Source organism: Hemiscyllium ocellatum, chromosome 26 (assembly GCF_020745735.1).
Source record: "Hemiscyllium ocellatum isolate sHemOce1 chromosome 26, sHemOce1.pat.X.cur, whole genome shotgun sequence".
Lineage (NCBI taxonomy): Eukaryota > Metazoa > Chordata > Chondrichthyes > Orectolobiformes > Hemiscylliidae > Hemiscyllium > Hemiscyllium ocellatum.
Genome location: NC_083426.1, coordinates 42,948,990 through 42,976,743, shown reverse-complemented (window position 1 = coordinate 42,976,743; position 27,754 = coordinate 42,948,990). Strand labels below are relative to the sequence as shown.

The 27,754-nt window shown below is 42.3% G+C and overlaps 2 protein-coding genes across 3 annotated transcripts in view; both read left to right on the top strand.

Moving 5' to 3' along the window:
• LOC132828436 (5' exonuclease Apollo-like) overlaps positions 1-15,490 on the top strand; it is a 38,266-nt gene extending 22,776 nt beyond the window's left edge. For both annotated transcript variants that reach the window (XM_060845562.1, XM_060845561.1), the window contains exons 4-5: positions 11,001-11,183; positions 13,971-15,490. In XM_060845562.1, the coding sequence (XP_060701545.1) occupies positions 11,001-11,183; positions 13,971-15,208 (1,421 nt within the window). In that variant the 3' untranslated portion in view covers positions 15,209-15,490. The remainder of the gene's footprint in view (positions 1-11,000; positions 11,184-13,970) is intronic.
• The window catches only part of LOC132828437 (5' exonuclease Apollo-like), a 173,720-nt gene that overhangs the window by 1,426 nt on the left and 144,540 nt on the right, over positions 1-27,754 (top strand). The window lies entirely within an intron of this gene.

Below are 27,754 nucleotides of genomic sequence, written 5' to 3'. Positions count from 1 at the left end.
TATTCATACACCCGTGCAGATGCCTTTTAAATATTGTAATTGTATCAGCCTCTACCACTTCCTCTGGCAGCTCATTCCATGCATGCACCACCCTTTGCATGAAAACATTGCCCCTTAGGTCCCTTTGAAATCTTTCCACTCTCACCCTAAACCTATGCTGCCCAGTTCTGGACTCCTCCAATTGAGGGGAAAGATCTTGTCTGTTTATTGTCTCCCATGCCCTTCATGATTTTATAAACCTCTGAGGTTATCCCTCAGCCTCTGATGCTCCAGGGAAAACCACCTCAGCCTATTGAGTTTTGGCCGGCTCGGTTAGTAGGAGTATTTCTGAGCCACTTCTGATAATGGACATTGAAATCTGCCACCCAAGAGGACATTTTGTGTTCTTGCTACCCTCAGTGCTTTTCTAGTGATGGAAGAGTACTATTTAATTGGGGATGGAATGCACAGTGGTAGCCTGTAATTGACGGTAATCAATAGGTTTCCTTGTTGATGTTGGACCCGATGCCTGGAGATTCCATAGAGTCTGGAATCAATGTTAAGGACTACCAAGATGGCAATTCCCTCCCCACACTAGGGATAGTTGTGGTGGGAGCTGGGACATTGTAAGGTATGATTTTGTGAGTGTTACTATGTTGGGCTGTTGTTTGACTAGTCTGGGAGGCACCTCTTCCAGTCTTGACATCCCCACATCTCAATAAGGAGGATTTTGCAAGGTTGACAGGGCTGTGAATGATATTTTTGCTTCCAGAGTACAGCCAGTTTCATTCCTTTCTTACTTTGCTTGATATAACTTGGAGGCTTGTTGAGTTACTTCAATGGCATTTGTGTCAGTCATATTGCTGTGGGTCTACAGTCATGTCTGTATGTCCAATCTCCTCTGTTAGTGAGCCAGATGGACTTTCGTGACAATCAACAATGATTTCATGATCACTATTAGACTGGTTTTTAATTATCGGTGCATTAATTTAATTGTAATTCCCACAGTGACTATGATGGAATTGAACCCATGTTTCTAGGGAAACAGTCTCAACATAACCACTATGCCACCATCTCCATTGGTTAAAATTCCTAACTCAGTTGCATTGAGATGGAAATCATTAATTCGAGACTACTAATTTGCCATTTTGCAGAAGAAACCAGGGAAAGACCTGAATGCCTCTAACGTGTTTGCCTTCTCTCCTGAGGCTGTCTGAAGTTAGACAAAATGAAACTTCCTAAAAATGCACAAATACTGTATTTATATTTTAAAGAAGTTTGATTTTGAAATCCGGTGGCTACAGATAGTTTTACATTAGAAAACTTCAACTTTTATGTACTTCAAAAATGAATATTCTTAGAATTCTAATTGAAGCTTTCAGAAGACCTTTTCTGGAGTGAACAAAGAAGATACTGAAGTTGCCACTCCCTTTTAGCTTGAGACTTGTTCAATTTGGTCAAACACAAGGGTGTGTTGTTATACTTCTCTATTACCCTTACGATAGAATGAAAATTCCAGTCCTTTTAGTCATCTCAGCAGGGCTGGAAATTTAGTTTCCATGAATGGATTTTCTTGAAATTGTCTGGCTTAGCTGTCTGAACGGAAAAGAATTTGAGAGTGTACAGTGAAAAGGATGGAGCTGGATAGCATTGACGTAAATAAAAGGTAAATGAACAGTTACTTTAGATAGCAACATAGTCCCATTGTTGAAGAAGGGTAGCAGGGATAATCCAGGAAATTACAGGCCTGTGATCTCACACTGGTGTTTGGGAAGTTATTGAAAAAGATTCCCAGGGACAAGATCTATAGCATTTAGTAACTAATGGACTTTTTAGCGATGGACAGCATGGTTTTTGTGCAGGGGAGGTCTTGCCTCACTAAATTGATTGAGGTTTTTGAGGAGGTGATGAAGGTGATTGAGGGAAAAGCGGTTGATGTTGTCTACAAAGACTTCCGTAAAACCTTTGACAAGGTTCCTCGTGTCTGACTGGTACAAATGGTGAGCTGGCAAACTGGATACAGAACTGGCTTAGTCATAGGGGACCGAGGGTAGCGATGGGAGGATGCTTTTCGGAATGGAGTTTTGTGACTAATGATCTTCCATCGGGATTAATGCTGGGACCTCTGCTGTTTGTGATCTATGGAAATGATTTGGAGGAAAGCACAGCTAGTCGAATTAGTAAGTTTACAGACCAAACAAAGATTGGTGAAATTGCAGATAGTGAGGAGGATTGTCAGAGAATACAGCAGAATATCGATCAGCTGGAGACCTGGGCAGAAAAATGGCAGATGGTGTTTAGTCCGGACAAACGTGAGGTGATGCCTTTTGGAAGGACAAGTATGGGTGGAACTTATACAGTGAATGGCAGAACCCTGAGGAGTATTGATATGCAGAGGGATCTAAGTGTGCAGGTCGACAGATCACTGAAGGTGGCAGTGCAGATAAATAAGGTGGTAAAATAGGCTTATGGCATGCTTGCCTTCATTGAAAGGACCATGGAGTATAGGGATAGTCAAGTTATGCTGCAGAATTATAGAACTTTAGTCAGGTCACACTTGGAATATTGCATCCAGTTCCGGTCACCACGCAACAGAAAGATGTAGATGCTTTGGAGAGGGTATAGAAAAGATTTACCAGAGTGTTTACTGGTATTGGGATTTTAACTATGAAGAAAGGTTGGATAGACTGGGTTTGTTTTCACTGGAACACAGGAGTTTGAGAGGTGACCTCACAGAAGTTTATAAGACTGTGAATGGCATAGAGTGGAAAGTATGAGGCATTTTCCCCAGGGTGGAGGGATCAATTGCTAGGGGACCCAGGTTCAAGGTGTTGCGGTGGTGAGAGGAGTGGAGTTTAAAAGAAATATGCGAGGCAAGTTTTTCAGAGTGTGTTGAGTGCCTGGAAAGTGTTGCCAGAGGAGATGGTGGAAGCAAACATAATAGAGCATTCAAGAAGCACCTGGACAAATAAGTGAATAAGAAAGGAATAGAGGGCAATGGATCCAGTAAGTGCAGGCAGTTTTAGCATGGAAGGGCAAAATGTGTTGGCGCAGGCTTGGAAGGCTGAAGGGCCTGTTCCTGTGCTGTATTGTTCTCCTTTTGTTCTTACTTGCGCATTCTTTTTCAGATCACTGCAGCTTTGAAAGTAATTGGCTTTGGTGAATCAAATTTTCCAGCGTTGCTGGAATGTCAATGCAGCAAATGTGTTGCTGGTCAAAGCACAGCAGGTTAGGCAGCATCTCAGGAATAGAGAATTCGACGTTTCGAGCATAAGCCCTTCATCAGGAATAAGAGAGAGAGAGCCAAGCAGGCTGAGATAAAAGGTAGGGAGGAGGGACTAGGGGGAGGGGCGATGGAGGTGGGATAGGTGGAAGGAGGTCAAGGTGAGGGTGATAGGCCGGAGTGGAGTGGGGGCGGAGAGGTCAGGAAGAGGATTGCAGGTTAGGAGGGTGGTGCTGAGTTGAGGGAACCGACTGAGACAAGGTGGGGGGAGGGGAAATGAGGACGCTGGAGAAATCTGAATTCATACCTTGTGGTTGGAGGGTTCCCAGGCGGAAGATGAGGCGCTCCTCCTCCAGCCGTCGTGTAGTTGTGTTCTGCCGGTGGAGGAGTCCAAGGACCTGCATGTCCTCGGTGGAGTGGGAGGGGGAGTTAAAGTGTTGAGCCACGGGGTGATTGGGTTGGTTGGTTCGGGCGGCCCAGAGGTGTTCTCTGAAGCGTTCCGAAAGTAAGCGGCCTGTCTCACCAATATAGAGGAGGCCACATCGGGTGCAGCGGATGCAATAGATGATGTGTGTGGAGGTACAGGTGAACTTGTGGCGGATATGGAAGGATCCCTTGGGGCCTTGGAGGGAAGTGAGTGTGGAGGTGTGGGCGCAAGTTTTACATTTCCTGCGGTTGCAGGGGAAGGTGCCGGGGGTGGAGGTTGGGTTGGTGGGGGGTGTGGATCTGACAAGGGAGTCACGAAGGGAGTGGTCCTTGCGGAACGCTGATAGGGGAGGGGAGGGAAATATATCCTTGGTGGTGGGGTCCGTTTGGAGGTGGCGGAAATGGCGGCGGATAATACGTTGTATGCGCAGGTTGGTGGGGTGGTAGGTGAGAACCAGTGGGGTTCTGTCTTGGTGGCGGTTGGAGGAGCGGGGCTCAAGGGCGGAGGAGCGGGAAGTGGAGGAGATGCGGTGGAGGGCATCGTCGATCACGTCTGGGGGGAATCTGCGGTCCTTGAAGAAGGAGGCCATCTGGGTTGTGCGGTGTTGGAATTGGTCCTCCTGGGAGCAGATGCGGCGGAGACGAAGGAATTGGGAATATGGGATGGCGTTTTTACAGGGGGCAGGGTGGGAGGAGGTGTAGTCCAGGTAGCTGTGGGAGTCAGTCGGTTTATAATAGATGTCTGTGTTGAGTCGGTCGCCCGAGATAGAAATGGAAAGGTCTAGGAAGGGGAGGGAGGAGTCTGAGACAGTCCAGGTGAATTTCAGGTCGGGATGGAAGGTGTTAGTAAAGTTGATGAACTGTTCAACCTCCTCGTGGGAGCACGAGGCAGCGCCGATACAGTCATCGATGTAGCGGAGGAAAAGGTGGGGGGTGGTGCCAGTGTAGTTGCGGAAGATGGACTGTTCCACATATCCTACGAAGAGGCAGGCATAGCTGGGGCCCATGCGGGTGCCCATGGCAACTCCTTTAGTTTGGAGGAAGTGGGAGGATTGAAAAGAGAAGTTATTCAGGGTGAGGACCAGTTCAGTCAGTCGAAGGAGGGTGTCAGTGGAAGGGTACTGGTTAGTGCGGCGGGAAAGGAAGAAGCGGAGGGCTTTGAGTCCTTCGTGATGGGGGATGGAGGTGTACAGGGACTGGATGTCCATAGTGAAAATAAGGCGTTGGGGACCGGGGAAGCGAAAATCCTGGAGGAGGTGGAGGGCGTGGGTGGTGTCCCGAACGTAGGTGGGGAGTTCTTGGACTAAAGGGGACAGGACCGTGTCGAGGTATTGGGAGATGAGTTCGGTGGGGCAGGAGCAGGCTGAGACAATGGGTCAGCCGGGGCAGGCAGGTTTGTGGATTTTGGGCAGGAGGTAGAAACGGGCGGTGCGGGGTTGTGGGACTATGAGGTTGGAGGCGGTGGATGGGAGATCCCCTGAGGTGATGAGGTCCTGGATGGTCTGGGAGATGATGGTTTGGTGGTGGGAGGTGGGGTCGTGGTCAAGGGGGCGATAAGAGGAGGCGTCCGCGAGCTGGCGTTTGGCTTCAGCGGTGTACAGGTCAGTGCGCCAAACTACCACCGCGCCTCCCTTGTCTGCGGGTTTGATGGTGAGGTTGGGATTGGAGCGGAGGGAGTGGAGGGCTGCACGTTCTGAGGGTGAGAGGTTGGAGTGGGTGAGAGGGGTGGACAGGTTGAGTCGGTTGATGTCACGGCGGCAGTTGGCTATAAAGAGGTCGAGGGCGGGTAGGAGGCCTGCACGGGGTGTCCAGGTGGATGGGGTGTGTTGGAGGCGGGAGAAGGGGTCGTCAGAGGGTGGGCGGGAGTCTTGATTGTGAAAGTAGGCACGGAGGCGAAGGCGGCGGAAGAATTGTTCAATATCTCGCCGCGTGTTGAACTCATTAATCCGAGGGCGTAGGGGAACGAAGGTGAGGCCCCTGCTGAGGACTGATCTTTCATCCTCAGAGAGGGGGAGATCTGGAGGGATGGTGAAAATCCGGCAAGGCTGGGAGCTAGGACCTGGTGTGGGACAGGAGCTGGAGCTGGAGCTGGGGGCGGGGTTAGGGGCGGGGACAGAGATCGAAGTAGGGGCGGAGTTAGACGTGGTGACGTTGCTCGACGTGGGGGCGGGGTCATGCGTCGTGACGGAAATAAGCGTGGGGGCGGGGTTACGTGAAGCGACGGGAGATGGCGTGGGGGCGGGGTTATGGGCGGGGTTATGCGTAGTGACGAAAGACGGCGTGGGGGCGGGGAAACCTGAGGATTTGTGCTCCTGCAGGTTAGTGATGTCAGTGGGGGCGGAAGTGGCTGCGTCGACGGCAACCGGAGGGGCGGAAATGGTTGCGGCGACGGAGGAGTGGTGGTCATTCCCGGTGGCCGCGTGGGTCGCGGGTCCGTCGGCGATTGTGGAAGCGGTTTTGTGTGTGGTGGTCACCGGGGCAGTTGTAGGGGCGGCGATCGCGGGGGCTCCGAGGTCGGTGGGGGCGGAAGTGACGTCATGGTCGGCGGCGGCCTTTGGTGCCGCGGGCGCTGTGGAGGCCACATGTGTAATGGCGTCCGACAGGCCTGTGGAAGATTCTGGAACAGTTGAGGGGCCACGAGTGTGGGAAGAAACCATGTCGAAAAGTTAGGGTATCCACTACAATTTTCTGCTCAGAAACTTGATGAGGTGATGGAAAGGAAAAAGTAACCAGTTAGCTGTGGCAGATTACAATGCCCTGCAGCTTGTTTTAACACATGCTGTCTTCCTTGTTCATTAAGGAATTACTTTTATTCAGTGGTTAAGGAGCTCCACCTGGTGGCTCAGCAGGCCATGCACTAAGTGCTGTGGCATTTGCTTGATGCTCCAGTCTGTGTTCAGTTAGCTGATCTCAACCAGTCAAATTGCTGGAGTTTTATAAGAGACATTTTCCCATTGGCTAGGTGAGAAACAAAGCTCACTCACTTCAATAATTTCAGTCCGAGACAAGATCTGAATCAGTGTCATTTATTTCACACTTGCAAGTTGGTGTGATGTCCACAAGGCAGGGACAAAACACACTGAATTCAAAAAACACTCAATACTTATATAATTTGGTTCCTACATATTTTTTAAAATTTCACTGTTTCCCTCCCTGTTTACATGCTCAACTTCCCTAAGGCCGGTACCCATTCCTCCTGTTTATCTCTTGTCTTCTCCGGTCTTGTCTGTGACAAAATTATAATTGCAGAAATAACATTAATTTACCTATATCCCACAGCTGTACAGGGGGAAAGCCAGCACTCCCTGCCCCTGCCCAACCCTCACCCTGTAAACACACATATTAGATTTTTGGCTTCGGACATGATTTGGCTTGATGGTGATGCCCCCCATGGTCAAATAGCTGGATTGCTTCACAGCCTGGAGTGACTGGTCAGTTGATCCAACAACTGGAAGACAAGCAATCACTGTCCAAAAAGAAAAGTCAGAGCATGACTGTGGGATTAAATGAAAAGACTTAAGGAAGGTGACATTTATCTTAAAAAGAAAGCTGGTAACTTTGTTTTTTGCTTTTCAAAAGGTACACACTTAAATAGAGTGAAATATTTTCGCGAAAGATTACTGTGATGTTTCCAAGTTTCAGTTTAATTTTTCTATTAAAAGCAATATTCTGCATTTATTTAAAAAACTTTTATGGTTCCTGTTTTCACCAGTGTTTTTGGTAGGATATTGCTTTATTTGCTTGAGCAATCCTTGACACAAAAAATAACTTTTGTCTCTTGCATGGTTATTTTAACTTGTGTCCTTTTAATGCAAGTTTGTTGACTCGTGGAAATAGCTGATAACTGAATTGTAAAAATATTTTATCATTTTTAATGCCTCTATTTGATCACCTTTTGACTTTCTTTCCTTTTATGTTGTCTGTGCTTATTTCCGAAGCCCCTCCTCTGTGGTGTTACCTCTTTCCTCTCCATCATTTCTCCCATTGCACTTCTGGAAGTAAGGGGCATGGGACACATTGGCTCAGATCGTTCAGTCTCTGGCTTACTGGAGATCAGATATGTAATCTGAGATGCATTTTGGGATCATTAGGAAGTCCCAGTGTGACCTCTATAGAAATTGCTCAGAAAAATTAAACTCCTCATAGGTAATTTCCCTGCTGTCCAGGTTGTATGCAAAATTGGAGTTTTGTTCCAATGTTATTTGTCCAACTGCTTACCCAGGAAATGTTGGGCAAAGGAATAGTCATCTGAGTAACTTCTGGGTAACCAAGATAACTACGCCCACACATTTCCATGGGGCAACGAGTATTTCTGTTCACCTAATTACCAACATTCACACTGAGCATTTAATTTCACCTGCGATAACTAGTGACATCAAAAAAGGAATGTGCTGCTGGAATCCAAAGGGAGTATGAGAAATGAAATAAGTCTAAGGCTGGTACAGGTAGGAAGAGGAGCAAGTCAAATAGTCAGGGCAGGCTAGAGCAAGACAGAACACTAGGTTAAACTGATAAATTGCATTTACTTCAATGCAAGAGGCCAGACAGGTAAGGCGGTTGAACTCAGGGCATGGTTGGGAACATGAGACTGGGCTACCTTTGCTGTCACAGAAAAGTGGCTCAGGGAAGGGCAGCACTGGCAACTGAAAGTTGCGAGATATAGATGCTATAGGAAGGATTGAAGGGAGGGGAGGCAAGAAAGGATGGGGAGTGGCAATTTTGGTTAATTATAACATTTGGGATGTACTTGTGGAGAATACTCCTGAGATTAAGTCCAGTGGAGTTATATGTGGAACAGACACATAAGGAAGAGTGATCTTCCCATTGGGGTTGTCCTGTCGGCTCTCCCAAGAGTCAGCAGGAAATTGAGAAGCACATTTGTAAGGAGATCCTTGATAGGGTTGTAATTGTAAGGGATTTTAACTTTCCAGACATAGACTGGGACTGCCATTGTGTGTGTGTGTGTGTGTGTGTGTGTGTGTGTGTGTGTGTGTGTGTGTGTGTGTGTGTGTGTGTGTGTGTGTGTACACGCACGCGCGTGTGTGGAGACCTACTAGAGAAAGAACAAAACTTGATCTTCTCTAGGGAAATAAGGCAGGACAAATGACTGAATAGGGGGAGCACTTTGGGACGAGTGATCATAATTCTATTAGTTTTAGAATTAAAGAAAAGGATAGACCTGATCAAAAAGTTAATGTTCTACATTAGTATAAGTCCAATTTTGAGGGTATTAGGCATGAACTTTTAAAAACACATTAGGAGAAGCTATTCACAGGTAAAAAGAATGTTTTGAAAATCAGAGGCCTTAAAAAGAAATGTGGTAGTGAGAGTCCAGAGTAGGTATGTTCCTGTTAGTGTGAGGGGCAAAGTTGGTCAGTGTAAGGAATGTTGAATGACTAAAGAAATTGATGCTCTGGTCAAGGAAAGGGAGGCAGCTTATAGTCAGTGTAGACAGCTGGGATCTAGCTGCTCTAGACTCTAGGGGCAGTCAGAGTATACTCATGAAGGAAATCAAGAGAGCAAAAAAGTGACATGAGAAAGCTTTGGCAAATAGGGTTAAGGAGAATCCAAAGAGATCCAAAGGGCAAAACAGTAACAAGGGAGAGAATAGAGCCCCTTAAGAATCAACAAGGCCACTGACATGTGGAAACACTGAAGATGGGTGAGGTACTGAATGAGCACTTTGTCAGTATTTTACTGTGGAGAAGGATATGGAAGCTAGAGAACTTGAAGAAATAAATAGTGATATCTTGAAAAGTGTCGATATTACAGAAGAGGTGGTGCTGGACGTCTTAAAAGGCATAAAGGTGGATAAGTCCCCAGGATCTGATCAGGTGTATCCTATAATTTTATGGGAAGCTAGGGAAGTGATTGCTGGGCTCCTTACTGAGATATTTATATCATCGATAGCCACAGGTGAGGTGCTGGAAGACTGGAGATTGGCTAAAGTAGTGCCACTATTTAAGAAAAGTGGTAAGGTAAAGCCGGGGACCTATAGATTGGTGAGCCTGATGTCAATGGTTGGCAATTTATTGGAGGGGATTCTGAGGGACAGGATTTATATGTATATGGAAAGGCAAGGATTGTTGAGGGGATAGTCAACATGGATTTGTGTGTGGGAAATTGTGTCTCACTAACTTTATTGAGTTTTTTGAAGTGACAAAGAAGATTGACGAAGGCAGAACATTAGACATGGTCCATTTGGACTTCAGCAAGATGTTTGACAAGGTTCTGCTTTGTAGATTGATTGGTAAGCAAGGTTAGGTCATGTGGAATCCAGGGACAGCGAGCCATTTGGAAACAAAATTGGCTTGAAGTTAGGATAAGGAGGTTGGTGGTGGAGGGTTGTTTTTTCACTGGAGGTCTGTGACTCATTGTGCTGCAAGAATCACTGCATTTTGTCATTGATATAAATGATTTGGTTGTGAACGTTGGGAGGAATGGCTAGTAAGTTTGCAGATCATCCCAAAATTGGTGGTGCATTACACAGCGAAGAAGGTTATCTCAAAGTATAACGGGACCTTGATCCGATGGGCTGTGAAGTGTCAGATAGAGTTTAATTTATGTAAGTGTGAGGTGTTGCTTTTAGTAAGGCATATCAGGGCATGACTTGTAGGGCCCTTGGGAATGTTGCTGAGCAAAGAGACCTTGGAATCCAGGTTCATATTCCCTTGATTGTTGAGTCACTGGTAGACAGGATGGTGAAGAAAGCGTTTGGTACGATTGCCTTAACTGGTCAGTGCATTGAGTATAGCAGTTGTATTGTTATGTTGCGGCTATACAGGGCATTGGTTGGGCCATGTTTGGAATACTGTAGAAATGATTTACAAGGATGTTGCTGGGGTTGGAGGATTTGAGCTATGGAAGGAGACTAAGTAGACTGAGGCTATTCTCCATGTATGTAGGAAGGTGGGGGTGACCTTTTAGAGGTTTATAAAAGCATGAAGAGCGGATGGGTGGGGTGAATAGCTTTTCCCAGAGTAGGGGAGTCCAAACCTAGAGGCCATAGGTTTAAGATGAGAGGGGAAAGATTTAACGTGACCTCAGGAACAACTTCTTCACGCAGAGGGTGGTGCGTGTAAGGAATGAGCTGCCAGAGGAAGTGGTGGAGGCTGGTACAATAGCAACTTTTAAAAGGCATCTGAATGGGTCAATGAGGAGGAAGGGTTTAGAGAGATATGGGTCAAATGCTGGCAAATGGGACTAGATTAATTTTGGGTATCTGGTCAGAATGGCCAAGTTGGACTGAAGTGTCTGTTTTGATGCTGTACAACTCTTTGATTCTGAGATATGTGCAATATACAAAGACTAAGGGTTGCTGAAAATCAGCCAGAGGACATTGATGGAGATTTTGATTTTATTTTTTATATAGCGGATTTCCGTTACACACCTGTGATGTTCACCCATCCACCACTGAACACAGAAAGAAGGATAGATCTCCTGTATCTAGACAATACAAACTGTGACCCCGAATCCATGGTGCCTTCCCGTCAAGAAGCTACTGATGAGATCAAAGCAATAATCAACGCTCACCCGGAGCACAATGTAGTCATTGGTAAGAATGTGGCAAATCTTATTTTTCCTACTACTAGCCTCAATTTAAAAAGCTCAGTCCCTTTCCTGGAGTCGTTATTGTGTTAATAAAATATAAGAATATGGTGAAACCTGATGGCTTATTCAGGTGCCCACTTTGTGTGAATATCTGTGCTACTAGGATAGGCACAGAATGCATACGTGAAGGGAGACATCATTTTTCTCACATACTTTTTCCATATTCAGCTAAGTTTTGAACCTTCTTGCTGTTAATTTTGTTTACATGTGCTGGCTGGACTGCAGCATTGTTCGTAATTTAAGTCTGTCTGCTCTGGCATTGTCTGGGAGCCAGCCCACACCCACAGCTGACAGCATTGCCAGTGAGATCACTGCGATCAGTTGTGGAATTATTCTTAGCTTGACTGACTTTCTTCAGCTGAGGTGAGATAAAGGTAGAATAATTTAACATAGATTTTAAAAATCTGAGCAGACCTGTCTGAGACTAAGATTGATTTCTGTGTAGTGTTATTGTGGATTGTGTGGAAGAAGTGATTCATGCTGGAAAATAAAAGGTTTGCTGTAGGCCGGTCAGTGTCTGAGTTGGCACATCACAGACAGCATCTTGTTGGGATTGATAACCTCAATCTCCAAATGGTAGCTCATTTAAATGTTAAAAAGCTGCATATAACTGTTAATACATTTAGAAAGAATTGCATGTGGAGAGTATCAAGCAATAATGTTACTATTCAGTTATTTGATAGATAGCCATGGCATGATTGGATAAGCAAGGGTTCCTGCTGCTGATCTACAGCTGATTATATTACTGTTGGAAAATATGTGTGAGAACATCTGGGTGAAAACTGAATTTAGATTGTATCTCCAGATCATCATAGCCAAAGAGCTCCATTTTGTGGAGGCAGCAAAAATCGTGAGCCAGAGGTGGTTAGGCAGGAAACAGTCTATCTCCTCGAACTGCTGGACAATCTCCAGTCAGATGCATGACCAGGAGCTGGAGCTGCTTATAATGCAGGGTGAGACTGGTGCGGACAGGAAACATGGAGAAAAAATGTGAATAATCACAAATCTGAGTGTTGGAGAGGATACTACTCTAAGAAGACTGGGGATGTGTAGGCACCCTTCTGTGACTCTTGCTTTTGTTGCATAACAGTCCTCTTCTCTCTCTCCCCCCACCCGCTCCAAAACTAACTATCATACATCCTTCTTTCTGATATATTCCACCACACATGGACTGACTGCTCAAGTAAGATACTGGAAGGTCTCCTGAATCTTTACTGATGCTTTGTAGTATCAGTTAGTGACTTTAGAAAGTGGAAGAATGTTGGAAAGATTTTGATTTTTGCAATGATATCCTTTTGTTAGTTGTCAAGTTCTGAAGGTATGAGTTTGCACACTACACCTCCCAAGCTTTAGGTGACCTCACAGGAAAAAATAGTTGGTAGTTCAGTACTGAATCACTGAATTGTTGCAGAGCAGGAGGCGGCCATTAGGCCTTTTGTTCTCACCACTTTTAGAATGCACTTAGTACCATTCCCCCACTTTCTCACACAATTCTGTGCATTTGTCCTTTTCAGATAATACTTTAAGTACCTTTTCGAGTGTCCCAATCAAACCTTCCTCCACCATATACTTACGATCTCGATCTTAACTACTTGCCATTTGAAGATGTTCTCCTTGGGCCTCTGTTGCTTGCTTTGCCAATTACCTTAAATTTGCCATCTAATTCATTATCCTCGAACACTAGGAACAGTTTTTCTTTTCTCTTCTGTTCTGCCTCCTCATAGTTTTGAAGACATCTATCAAATCTACTGTCAACCTTCTCTTTCAGAAAACAGTCCCAACTTAGGAAATCTGACCACACAACTGAGGTTTCTCATCCCTGGAACATTCTTGAGATTCTTTTCTCGAGTGTCTCTTTAATGCTTTCCCAATTTTCCTGAAATCTGGCATCTAGCGCTGAGCTTAATACCCCAACTAAGGCCAAACGGATGTATCATGCAAGTTTAATATAATGTCTTTGCTCTTGTACTCTGTGCACTCATTAACAAAGCCTAGGATCTGGATGCTTTATTCACCAAGCTCTCAATGAGTCCTGGCATCTTAAATGATTCATGCTCATTTAAATGGATTCCAAATTTGCAACTCATTTAAAAGGATGTAATAGAAACGTTTGTAGAACATGGAAAAATCGTATCCATGATTGTAGGAAATATTTTCTATGATTGGACATTATGGAAAGACCCTTTTTATTATATTCAGTGATAGTACTCTTGCTGCTAAGTTATTAGATAATGGATTCAAGCCAAGTTCCAAAACTTTGAGCACATTAATCTAATCCTTACGGAGGGAACTTACAAAAGTACTGTGCATTGTGAAGTTTTATCTGTCTTTCTGTCTCTCTCTGAAACAAAAACAGGAAGTGCCTCAATAGGTCTGGCAACAGCTGTGGAGAGAAAAACATTTTACCCTTCGAAGGGTCACTGGACTCAAAACATTAACTGTTTTTTTCTCTCCACTTGCTGAGTTTCTCCAGCACATTGTCTTTATCTCAGCGTCATCTCATTGCTGTTTGAGACTGCCATATTTCTTGCAATCCAATAGTTACCGATACTTAAAAGACAATTAATTGTGGAGTTTATTAGGACATCTTGGTGATTGTTTATGAAAGAACACATGTACACACAATTTCTTTTTTCATTTTTCTTTGTTTTTTGCCTTTTCTTCCTTTTTTTTCCACTTTTACCTGCTTAAGCACATTGTATTTGAGCAATTGTTCTGTCTGTAATTACAGGTCTGTATAACTTGGGCAAAGAATCATTATTAATAGAATTGGCTATGATATTTAAAACTTGGATTGTGGTGAGTCCTCGGAGACTTCAGATGTTTCAGCTTTTGGGACTGTGCAATGTCTTCACTTCAGAGGTGGGAGCCGGAAGAATCCAAGTCGTAGACCAGAATGAAATTAATCGATTCAACATGGTCAAATGGAGTCAAATGTGCCCTACAATTGCTATTATCCCCACAAGCCGAAAAATAAGAGTCTGCCACAAAGATGTACATGTGGTTCCCTATTCAGATCACTCCTCGTTTCAGGAATTGCAAGAGTTTGTGGCCAGATTGAAACCTTGTACTATTATCCCTGTGGTGAAAACGAAGGCATGTGAGGCATACTTCTGTCAATACCTCAGTCCAATTGATGATTTAAAGCAAATCCAAGTTCCAGAAACACTAAAAGAATGTATGCAGAAGAAGGCAAAATGCAAGAAAATGCTCATTCACCCGAATACAAGACTAAGATCTCTGGTTATTCCGAAGGGTGTCATGTTTGAGTCACTAGAAAAACTGCAGCAAGACTACACCAGTAAAAACAAATTGTGTATAGAAAGATCAAGTTCTGACAGCAATAAGGAGACGTTCCAAAATAATGACAAAATACTGGTACCACCAAAGCAAGTCTGGCAAGACTTGACTGAAGACAGCAATCTGAGTGCAGGGAAGAGTATTGATATTAAGGATAAATTGTATGAAGAAAATATCAACAGAATTCAAGTGCCAATGAAACGAAAAATAAGAGTTCCCTTATTCAAAGAGCAGAAATCCAAAGTTCCTTTATTTGGGATACCTGTAAGGGCAAGACAGGCTTCTTTGCTGAACTGGTACCAAGAAGGGAAATCTGCACATCATCATTTAGCAAAGCAACCAACGAGAAACAGCAATCCAAAACATCACCTGTCTCATAGGCTATCACCACTTAATGCAAGCACATCATTGACAGCAAACGGGCCTTCTTTGCCATCAGATACTTGTGTGGGACAAGAGAATGGAGAGCAACATAAATTTGAACAAATTGTGTCTGTTTCCATTTCACATGCTGGCAAGACCTGCAAAAGAAAACAAAGTTTAACTGGTGAAAACTGTATGACTTCAGTGCAGAGTTGGTGTTATGCCAGTCTGAAATCTTTTGATGCTATTGTTGAACAATATTTTAAGAGAAAGAGTAAAACACTTATGAAAAATACAGTGCATTAGAATGTCATAGGCGATTGGTATGACATGAATGTATGATATTTTTCCAGGAATCCTGCAACTTGGTAATTTGCATAAGGGCATTTATTCTTGTTCCCAAATGCCCATTATGCAGGTTCTCATTTCGTGGGTTATTTCCAATAGTTTGTGGGCTCTGATAGTGCAAATATACGAAACTGGTTAAAACTTTTGAAACACATTAGCAAATGCAGCAAAGCTCAGCACTTGCAAATTGTTCTTCCACTCCACTTTGATTCTTGGTCATCAAAGTAGAAGATAATGTTTGAAACATTTATCGTTCTGAATTAAAAATTTTAACAAGAAGTTCAAACATTTTTTCAATATTTTATTCTTCCATTTTATAGAATGAAATGCTTGGTGAAGTATCTTGATTTTCTGTAATTAAATAAAAAAAAGGTTATGTGCAGCAAAGTGAAGTAAAAGATTAAAGTGTTAATTTGTGAGACCTTATGAAAGCTGACAGATTAAAAGAACTAAGCCCCATTATAAGATTGAATAAAACAGATAGGAGGGGAGAGCAATTGATAAAGTTTGACAGTACTGATATACTGTCTACTTTTCCAGAGACATATCTGATGAATTTTATCATGTATGGACTTTCTTCAAAGTTCATTTTTATCAACAAGTGTTTTGTGTTACATCCAGATTCTTGTTGAGTAGTTGATGTGAACAGTGGCAGAATATGTCATTGAGGACAACTATCTTACCACAAGCCTTTAGTTATGAAGGTCATAAACTGGTAATGCAAAAGTAATCATGCTCACCCTGACTCACTTTCCAGCTTTGTCGCTTGTTTACTACCATCACGTGTTTCTGTCAGATGATGTACCCAAGCTGGGAGATTTGCTATGTTGAATTTTGCCTCCTTGCCTTCTAAATCATTAAATATTATGTTGCAGTAGCACAAAAATTATTGCTGTAATTTTCTGAATATAGTTACCATCTTTTCCCTAAGCATTTATCTGGAAGTTATATTTACTGCCTTCAGTTTTGAACAGAAATTAAGAACTCACCGGTATGTCTTGATTTTGGTTTTACATTTCTATTTATTTACATGCATAGAAATCTTAATATATTGTGTCAGAATTGATGTCCTCAAATAGTTTATGCATCTCTACTGCGTCTTCACCCCTCTCAACCCCATACATTGCCATTATTACACGCATCGTCTTCATCCATGTCAGCGGTGTCATTATCCTGGAGGTTTCCATCTTCTGAACTATGTGTGGTATTTGTTAAAGAAAAGCCTGTTCATGCAGGATTCAGAAAGGAGCACAGACTATTAAGTTCTTTTTTCTTGCGATTCTTACACACTTGATGCAACTGCAAATGCCAACTTCTGTGAACAAGCAAAATATAAGCTTTGGAGAAATTTTGAACACTCCTCGCCATGCTTGCGGGAAGCTCTCTGAACAGCGGAAACAGTCCTTTATACGAAATCTCTACATTGTCAGTAATGCCCACAAAATAACCCCCAGCCATTCCCTCACAGTCACAATGCAGTGACCACTTCATCCCCAGAAACAAGGTAATGCAAATAATCAGTTACCATGGGAAAATATTTAATTGGGGAAAAGGAAATCCTGGTGCTATCAGACAGGAGTTGGGAAGTACAGATTGGGAACAATTGTTCCACAGAGAGGGCACAACAGACATGTGGAGACAGTTGAAGGGGCAGTTGTTGTGAGTGAGGCACTAATTTGTTCCTCTGAGATTAGATTAGATTCCCTACAGTTAGAAACAGACCCTTCAGCCCAACAAGTCCACACCAAGCCTCTGAAGGGTAAGTCACCCAAACCCCTTTTCCCTCTAACTAATGCACCCTACACTACGGGCAGTTTAGAATGGCCAATTCACCTAAATGCACATTCTTTGGACTGTGGAAGGAAACTGGAGCATCCGGAGGAAACCCAAGCAGACAGTCGCCTGTGGTTGGAATCGAACCTGGGACCCTGATGCTGTGAGGCAGCAATGCTAACCACGGAGTTCACTTTCTCTGTCTCTGCTCCAATGCTCTGATATTTGAACCCATCCCGCTTCTCAACAAACACTAATTCTGTTTCTCTTTACTAAAAGGCTGACCAGCTGAGCTTTTCCAGTTTCGTTGCCAACGCACCGAATGTTCAGCAGCTGTTCTTTCAACTCCTGATAGTGCCTCTCCCTGCAGTTCCCGGACCCCGAGTTCTCTCAAACCCTCCCCGGCATCCCAGCACCTGGCCCCCGGCCCCGAGTCCTCCCCGCTCTGGGATCCCACACCTTGTCCTCAGAAGGGATAAGATTAAGGAGCCTTGGATGACGAGGACAGAGGAGCTTCTCATCAAAAGGAAGAAGGCAGCAAGGTGGAGGAAGCAAGGGTCTAGCACAGTTTTAGAGTATTACAGGCTTGCCAGAAAGGAGCTCAGAAATGGACTGAGGAGAGCTAGGAGGGGGTAAGAAAAAGGCTTGGCAAGAAGGATTAGGGAGAATCCAAAGGCATTTCACTTTTATGTGAGGAATAAGACAATGATCAGGGGGAAGGTAGGGAACTTGTGTGTGGAGTCTGAGCAGATAGATGAACCCCTGAATGAGTTTTTTTGCTTCGGTTTTCACGAAGGAAAGGGACCTTATTGTGAATGAGAACTTTGAGGAGCTGGGAAATAGACTTGAACAGATCAAGATTGATGAAGTTGATGTGCTGGAAAGTTTGGCAAACATTAAGATTGATAATTCCCCAGGGCCAGACCAGATTTATCCTAGGATGTCCCAGGAAACGAGAAAGGAGGTTGCTAAGCCCCTGGCGAAGATCTTTGATTCCTCACTCTCCATGGGAGTCGTAACGGAGGATTGGAGGGAAACAAATGTTCCCCTTTTTCAAGAAGGGCAATAAGGAAATCCCTGGCAATTACAGACCAATAAGTCTTAGGCCTGTGGCCAGCAAGGTTTTGGAAAGAATTCTGAGAAACAGGATTAATGACTCTTTGGAAAAGCAGAGTGTGAGTAAAGGCAGTCAGCATGGCTTTGTGAGGGGCAGGCCATGCCTCAAATCTTGTTGAGTTCTTTGAGGAGGTAATGAGACAAGTCGATGAATGTCCAGCAGTGGATGTGGTGTACATGAACTTCAGCAAGGCATTTGGTAAGGTTCTCCATGGTAGGCTCATTCATAAAGTTGGGAGATATGGAATACAGGGAGATTTGGCTGTCTGGAATCAGAATTGGTTGGCTGACAAGGCAGAGCTTGGTTGCAGATGGAACGTAATCTGCCTGTAGGTCAGTGGTGAATGGTGTCCCGCAGGGCTCTGTTCTTGATTTCTGCTCTTTGTAGTTTTTATAAATGACTTGGATGAGGATGTTGAGGGGTCGGTAAGTAGGTTTGCCCATGATACAAAGGTTGGAGGTACCATTGATAGTATTGAGGGCTATTGCAGGCTGCAGCATGACATAGGATGCAGAGCTGGGCTGAGAAATGGCAGATGGAGTTCAAACTGGATAAATGCAAAGTGATACATTTTGGAAGATCAAACTTGAATACTGAATATAGGATTAAATACAGGATTATTGGCAGTGTAGAGGAACAGTGGGACCTTGGTGTTTAAGTGAGTAGATCCCTCAAAGTTTCCACCAAAGTGGATAGGGTTTTAAGAAAGCATATGGTGTTTTGGCTTTCATTAAGAGGGGAATCAAGTTTAAGAGCCGCGAGGTTTTGCTGCAGTTCTACAAGACCCCGGTGCGACCACACTTGGAATATTGTGTCCAGTTCTGGTTGCCATATTATAGGAAAGATACAGAGGCTTTGGAGAGGGTGCAAAGAAGGTTTACCATGATGTTGCTTGGACTGGAGGACTTGTCTTGGGAGGAGAGGTTGACTAAGCTCAGACTTTTCTCTCTGGAGAGGAGGAGGAAGAGAGGTGCCCTGATCGAGGTATACAAGGTATATAATGAGAGGAATGGACAGAGTCGATAGCCAGAGACTTTTCCCCAGGGCAGGATTGACTGGGATGAGGGGGTCATAGTTTTAAGGTGTTAGGGGGAAGGTATAGAGGAGACGTCAGAAAGTAGATTCTTTACTGAGAGAGTTGTGAACACATGGAATACATTGCCAGCGGTGGTGGTGGAAGCAGAGGCGTTCGGGACGATTAAGTGACTGCTGGACAGGCATATGGACACCAGTGAATTGAGGAGTGCATAGGTTAGGTTATTTTATTTTAGATTAGGAATAATTCTTGGCACAACATCGTGGGCCGAAGGACCTGTTCTGTGCTGTACTTTTCTATTTTTTTTTAGATTAGATTACTTACGATGTGGAAACAGGCCCTTCGGCCCAACAAGTCCACACCGACCCACTGAAGCACAACCCACCCATGCCACTACGTTTACCCCTTACCTAACACTACGGCCAATTTAGCATGGCCAATTCACCTGACCTGCACATCTTTGAAACCCATGCAAACACGGGGAGAATGTGCAAACTCCACACAGTCAGTCGCCTGAGGCGGGAATTGAACCTGTGTCTCAGGCGTTGTGAGGCAGCAGTGTTAACCACTGTGCCACCGTCCCTTAATGGCCAAATCTGTTGTAAATCATTTTTTTTGTAACTGCAGGGGAATAGTCAAATTCCAACTGTAATGTTCTTATTGATTTCTGAATAGGGAATAAAATAAATAGTAGGAGAAGACAATGTAAATGGCGATTGAATAACTAAGAAATGATCATGCAAATGGCTTTGAAAAGATGGGAATGTGATTTCCTTAGAATCTACCTGTAAGTCAGCGACATCCCATCCTAGCCTCGGGACATCCAATTTCCTGCAGGTCAGCAGAACAAATGAACTCTTTAATATCTGAAAACATCTCGGGTTTTTTTTGAGCCATTGGATAATTATAAAAAGGTCTGGTTTCTTCCAGTTGCTCAATAGTGTAAATAAATATGCTTCTGACTAGAGATACTTACTGCATTTCACTCTTGGTGCATCTGTTTGGTTATAGCTGATGCCTGTTGCTTTAACGCCATGTTAGGTCGTAATGAGTATCCTTAAGACCTGTTCACTTTTCACTGAGGATACCCTTGATGTATGACGTGATAACATCTAAGAGTATGAGAGAAGCATACAACATTTTGCTATGGAATTAATCAAATTTTCATTCTACTTATTTCATGTTTACAATGTTCACCCCTTGTAGCCATTGCTTTTGCTGCTTTATGGTGTAACAATGTGATTAGCATAGATTGTCTTCACTACCTTTAGGCATTGGTTGCCAATTCAAATATGTCAATATTTGGTTATGTTATAACTTTGCATGAGCTGGCCTCATTTTGAAAATGCTTTCAAAGTAATCTTTAGGTACAATGTTTTACTAACAAATGCTGTGCTGACACCATAAATTAGGAGCAAACACAATCCAAGAGAAACATTGAGGGTGATTGTATCGTTGGAGGAATGTAATGAACAAATCCTGTGCTACCATGGGGGCCCAACTGCACAGGAGGAGAGAAAGAAGAACAGAGGGGCAGTACTGATAGCCAAGCAGACCAGTATTTTTGCAGCTGTTAGTGTGATTCCAGGATTATTTGTCGCCCCTCTGGTGTTAGAGTGAAGACTGGTCCACATTTGTACTAATGGCATAGGTAGGAAGGGTAGTGGGGTTCTGCAGTCAGAATTTAGGGAGTGAGGTAGCAAGCAAGATATCCAAAGTTGTAATCCCCGGATTACTGTCAGTACCACATGCACATGAGCACAGAAATAGGAAGCTAAGTCAAATGATTGTATGGCTGGAAATATGAAGCAAGAGAGAGAAGTCTTTGAATTCTTGGAACTCTGGGACTGGCAAGGGAGAACGTGGCACTTGATTAAGTTGAATAGGTTGATTCTGAACAGAGCTGGGAATAAGTAAAATGTAGGGTGTATTGCACGTGCTACTGGGGAGGATTTAAACTAACTCAGCAGAGGTGTGGGAACTAGAAAAAAATATAAGAAAGTGCCTGGGTGCTGAGAGATGCAGATGGAACTAAAGTGAGAAAACAGAATTATCCATATAATGTTGATGTTTCTGGACCTAGGTAAACTTTGATATTGCCGATTCAAAATGGTGGCGGACCATGTGGTATATCTAAAGAGTTAATGTTCATTGTGTGACAATGTATTGTATTATCAAATTTTTATAATGTCTGTGTGTACTACTGATTACCAATTTCAAACAACGAGAATTGCAAAATCCTAAAACTTGTTCTTATTTGTAGAACTGCTCATAATCAAAATACAAGGAACAGAAAATGTCTTCTAACAACTGGTCATGTGTATTCGTTCATTAGTTCTGACAGTAGGTTTCAATGACACTTCCTTCGTTCCTGATTATTGTTCCATCTCAACAAGATTAGAAATGTATTTTTTGTTTGTAGTGTTAGCCTGTTGAAAGTAGTTGCAATGTGAGTGTAACTTATTGAATGTTGCAGGCAAAGTTATGGAGTGATTTAAATTGTAAAAACCAACCATTTGCTAAGTGTAAACTTGGCAACATCCATTTACTTTGCAAAGCTTTTAGTTTTCTCTATAAAATTTTCTTTTGTTAATGCTGTGCTTGGGTCGGCTTTAACTATATCGTTATACCAAGAATGAAGTGCCGTTTAATCCCAGTTTTTTGGTGTTATTCATTCATCTTGAATTTGTGTTCTTCCTTATCAAGTGCTTTCAGTGCCCTGTACGTGAATTAAAGTTCTTGAAAGTTAAACTTTTTCCACAGTTACCACTGAGATTTAACAGTGACAACCAAAGCACATGCTTCCTCAAAACTCAAGGGGTGCAGCAGTGTTGATACGATTAGTTTTTTTTTGTATTCAGTGTTTTTTTTATTATTGTTTGTTCAAAACATCAAAATCCAACGATATTAAAATGTGTGGATTGTTTCAAAAAGAAGATATTAGCATGGTAGCAAAGACTGTTTGTCAACTAACCTGGTTATCCCTCTCTCTCAATGTTGAGATTGTTAGTTGCACCATGCCAAGAGGAAAAGATGCTCAAAGGTTTTCAAAGGGTAGTGTTGATTTATGTGGGGTCAAAATAAGTGAATATCTCTGGAGTAAGTTAACAGGTGGAGTTGGAATAAGCAGGAAAGCTATGAAATCTAAATCGGGGTTACTATGCATGTATATGAATGTACGGAGTATAACTAATCGGATTGGGGAGTTACAGGCACAAGTTGCCTTGTGAGTTTACAATGAGATATTAGTGGAGATCTGGCTTAAGGAAGGGCAGATTTGGATTTGCGTTATTCCAAATTATATGGTTGTCAGAAAGGTGGAAGGGTGGCATTTTTTTGGAGCAGGAGAGCCTTGCATTTGAGAAAGTGAATGTTTCAGAGGGTTCAAGGAAAGAATGATTTTGCTAAAAGTAAGGAATAAGAAGTGTGCAATTATATTGCTTGGTGTAATATATAGAATTGAATTAAATCAGCTTTAATGTCACATAGCTTGCGTACAGTGAAATGTTTGTAAGTCGTCACTTCTGGTATCATTTTAGGTTCAAAGACAGACTCTTAAGTACAACTTCTTAAGGGGATAAAAACTTAGAAAAATAAAGATATTAAAAAGTACAGCATTGCGGTTCATATGAATAAATTAGAAAAAGAAATAAAGTTCAGAATAACAGTCCTTGCATCCCAGTCCACGCTGGCATCTAGCCTCCGGTCTGCACCAGGCTTCACCCCAAGAGTCAGGCGGCCGGCAGGCAGCTTTGGATTTACCTTGAGACCTTGTCGGGCTGAGAAATTACCATGTGCACCTGAAAGGGCATCCAGGCCTGGAGATGACCATGCTCGGATTTCCTGCTGAGGCTAGGAGTTTCGGACATTGTCAAGAAGGAAACAAAAACACAAAATGGAAAAAAAGAAGTGAACAGAGCAGACAAGCTCTGGCGGAAGAGTCCTACTCTCCCACCATGTTGAGCCACCCACAAGTGGGAAGGATACAGAAATATAAATCTGCAATAAAATTTGAGTCGTAAGCGTCATAGAATAGTTACAATGAGGTCTTTAATCATTATAAGACTAAATTTTAGAAACAAGTCGGCCAGTCAACCTATCGAATTCTCCCCATCATTCAACCTCACTCTGCCTTATTCCTGTAACTCTTAATCTATTAAATAATTACAAATCTGTCGATTTCAGCCTTGAATTTACCTCCCAAACTCAACATTTCTCTGCAGTAAAGAATTCTACAAATTCAGTGCCCTCCAAGAGAAAAAATGTACGCATCATCTCTGTCTTAAATGGGTAGTTCCCTACTCTAAGATTATACCCTGTGTCTCTAGACATTCCAACAAGAGGAAACAACCTCTCTGTATCTTGTGTTACAATCTTAATTGTTTAGCTATGATCTCCTCTCAAATCTTCTAAACTCTAATGAGTACAAGCCCAAGCTAATCAATATCTCTTAATAATAAAAAAAAGTCCTTCCATATCCAGGATCAGACTAGTTAACATTCCCTGAACTACCTCCAATGTCCATATGGATGAGAGGACCAAAACAAACCAGTAATCCAGCTGTAATCTGACCACTGCCCTGAACAGCTTTTGGAATATTTCCCTATATTATACTGTACTTTCTTTGAAATAAAGACTGGTGTTCCATGTATCTTCCCTAGTATCTGCTGATCTGCATGCTAGCTTTTCATGATTTATTTATTTATTCTCAATCCCTCTGTGCTGCAGTATTCTGCATTCTTTCTCTGAACATTAAATAATGTCTCCTCTTCTATTTTTCCTGCCAAATTACAAAACTTCACATTTTTCCGCTTTATATTCTATCTGTAAAATGTTTGCTTACATTTAACCTGTCTACATCCTTCTGTCATCATTATTACTTACCTTGCCACTAAGTTTTGTTAAATTAAGTTATATAAAAACACCTATTATTGAATAAAAAATACAAAGGAGAAAAAGTACAGAAAGTGTTGTCTGAGTGGGAAAAAAAGCTTTTTGTCTCAATTTCAACTGAGATATAAAAGGAAGAAAGATTATTTTAAAAAGAGGTATGGGAATGAAGTAATGACAGATGTTACTAACCATCCCCAAGAAACAGTAAATACATTATTACTAAGTTCTATAATTATTTTTTGGAGGGTTCCACTGTAACAAACTTAAACTATAATTCATTTAACAACACAGAGAAATGATGGTGTGTGAGAGTCCATCTAGAAAAACTTCTTTTAGATATGTTTTTAGATAATAAGATATTCTATTGACAAAATATCAATCAGGGATTGAGAATTAATTCCTTTGTTTTCGTTGCAAGATGCCAATATATATTGGATAAAGAAAATTTAGCTGAAATGCCATACTCAGGACAACAAATTATTAGAAAGTTTGTTTTCTTTTACCTTGGTAAAATATTCTGATCACATATGTAGTGTGATTTTCTTCAAAGAAAATACTTAAGAAAAAGCCTTATCTGTTAGTTAGTAGTAATAGAAAAACAAACTAAATTTAGGAGTAACAAAGATAATTTCCTGTGTAAAAGTTTGAATAATATATGTCAAGCAATAAAAAACCTTCCCATAAGAAAGAAAACTGAATTTTGTTTATCAAGGTAGCTTTAAATGTTATCAAAAATCTTATTTCTACAAAATTGTATTTTAGATGAAAAATATTAATAATATATAAAAAGAACTTTCCTAGTTTCTTTTAAAGTACCTATGATGATATTTCAGTAAATACATACAGAATGAATTATCAGGCCTCTGGGAAATCCTTTTTTTAATGATGTTGAGTCCTAGTGGATGTGATGTCTTGCCATCACATTGAGAATACCTCCTTTGTGGTGTATGGCACTATCACCATACTAAATGGGACAGACTTTAAACAGATCTAGCAAATCAAGACTGCGCATCTGTGAGATGCTGTGGGCCATCAACAGCAGCGGAATTATACAGGAACACAATCTGTAACCTCATTGCCTGGCATATCCCCCACTCAACCATTACTATCAATCCAGGGGAGCAACCCAGATTCAGTGGAGCATGCAGGATGGTATGCCAGGAATAGCACTGGGTTTTAACCTGATGAACCTATGAAAAGGGACAACTTGCATGCCATGCAGCATTAGCAGCAAGTGATGACAGAGCTAAGAAATCCCACAACCAACAGATTAAATCTAAACTCTGATGTCTTACCATATCTAGTTGTGAATGGTGGACCGTTGAACAACTCACTGGAGGAGGAGGCTCAACAAATATCCCAATCTTCAGCCAGAAATGCAGAGTGGATGATTGATCTTTGCCTCCTCCAGTGGTCCCCAGCATCGCAGATGTTAGTCTTCAGCCAATTGGATTCACTTCACAAAATATCAAGAAACGGTAGGAGGCACTGTGTGTTGCAAAGGTGCTGGATCCTGACAATATTTGAGCAATAATACTGAAGCGATATCGGTTTAGCAACAACCTACTCACTTAAGTCCAGTTTGGGTTCTGCCAGGCCCACTCAGACCTCATTAGAGCCTTTGTTTGAACATGGACAAAAAAGCTGAATTCCAGGGGTGAGGTGCATTCAACTTAATGTGGCATCAAGGAGCTGTAGCAAAATTGGAATCAATGGGAATTGGTGCAAACTGTCTCTGCTGGTTCAAGTCCTATGTAGTGAATAGGAAGACGATTGTGATAGTTGGAGGTTAGGTAACCTCCGTTCCTGGACATCACTGCAGGAGTTCCTCATGGTAGTGTACTAGGATCAATCATTTTTAGGTGCTTCATCAATGACCTTTCCTCCAGCATAAGGAGAGAAGTGGGGCTGTTCAGCACCATTCAGCACGTTAGATACTAAAGCAACCTGCATTCAAATACAACAAACTTGGACAATATTCAGGCTTGGACTGACTAGTGACAAGTAACATTCGTGCTACACAAATGCCAGGCAGTGACCATCTCCAATAAGAGACATCTAACCACTGCACCTTGATATTCAATGACGTTACCACCACTGAATCCCTTACTATCAACATCCAGGAATTTCCATTGACCAGAAACTCAATTGAACTTACGATGTAAGTACAGAGGGTACAATAGTAGGTCAGAGGCTAGGAGCATTGTGGCGAATAACTCACCTCCTAATCCTCAAATCCTGTTCACCATCTGTCAGACACCAGTGAGGAGTGTAACAGAATATGCGGAATGGATACCTGAATGAGTGTAGTTTTTAACAATGCTCAAGAAGCATGACATAGTCCAGGACAAAGCAGCCCACTTGATTGGCACCACATCCACAACTATTCACTTCTTCCACCGCCGATATTCAGTAACAGCATAATCTACAAGTTGCACTCCAGGAATGCACTCTGATCCTAAGACAGTGATATAGCTTTAACGATTCTCAAAGGTAGAGAATTCCAGATTGTAACTCCCTCTAAAAGAAGAAATTCCCTACTGCCTCAGATAATGTCCCTCAGTTCTGTAACTTCATCCCCTAGTTCAAGACTCTCCAAGTGGAAATACCATCTCAACATCTAATCTTGAGCCCTCAGGATCTTGCATATTTTATATTTCATTATTCTAAGCTCTTAATGAATAAAACCCTAATCTGTTTAGCTGTTCTCAATAAGCCAGCCTTTTTATCTCAAATATCAGCCTGTTGGATTTTTTTCTGAATTGCCTCTAATACCAGTATATTCTTTTTTTCTACCCTCTTTAACTGTTCCTCATTCTCGCTTGGTTTCTGAAGTTTTAGTACTTTCCTCCTTGAAGAGAAGTTTATTTAAATGCACTGATGCTCATATACCTGTGACTTATTTTAATCTTTAGCAATTAGGCATGTTTGATCAAACTGGCTTTGTAAGACTCCTTAGTTAATTCACGGTATGTGGACATTGCTGGCAAGGTCAACATTTATTGCCCATCCCTAAATATGCTTAAGGTGATGGTGAGCTTCTTAACTGCTGCAGTTCATATGGTGTAACTAAATGCACAGTGCTGTAAAGGAGGCTAGTTCCAGGATGTTGAACCAGCTACATTGAAGGAAAAGTGATTTATGTTCACATTAGGGTGGTTAGTGACATGATGTGGAATTTGCAGGTAGTGGCCATACCATGTTCTCGTATATCTGCTGATCTTGTGAACAGGTTTACAGGAAGTGTAATCTTCTGTTGAATCTTGTTCTCTTGATATAAAGTAATTGTTAAATATTCTTCCAGTATTACCAAGGGTATCTTCTCTTGCATTTTGTCGTTGGAAACCTTATTTGCAAGTGGTACTACGGAGTAGAGAAATGAATTGATTTTTTCATGGGTTTTTTGTGTAACCCTGAAACGGTTCTATATTGCATGAAATGTTTTATCTAGACATTTTAGTTAAGTTCTCTGTCTGAAGAATTTGTAACCTTAAATCTGCTTGGAAGAGTAATATTCTCCTCCATTCTCATTACTTTTAGCAGACTGGTGTTTCTTTCTCTTAAATGAACAACTGAAAAATGTTGCATGAATTTCATTTTATTTATATAAATGTAACGGATTTTCCTAGTTTAAGTTCAATTATTTCAGTTGCATTAAATACTGAATTGTCTTCTGGTCTTCAAA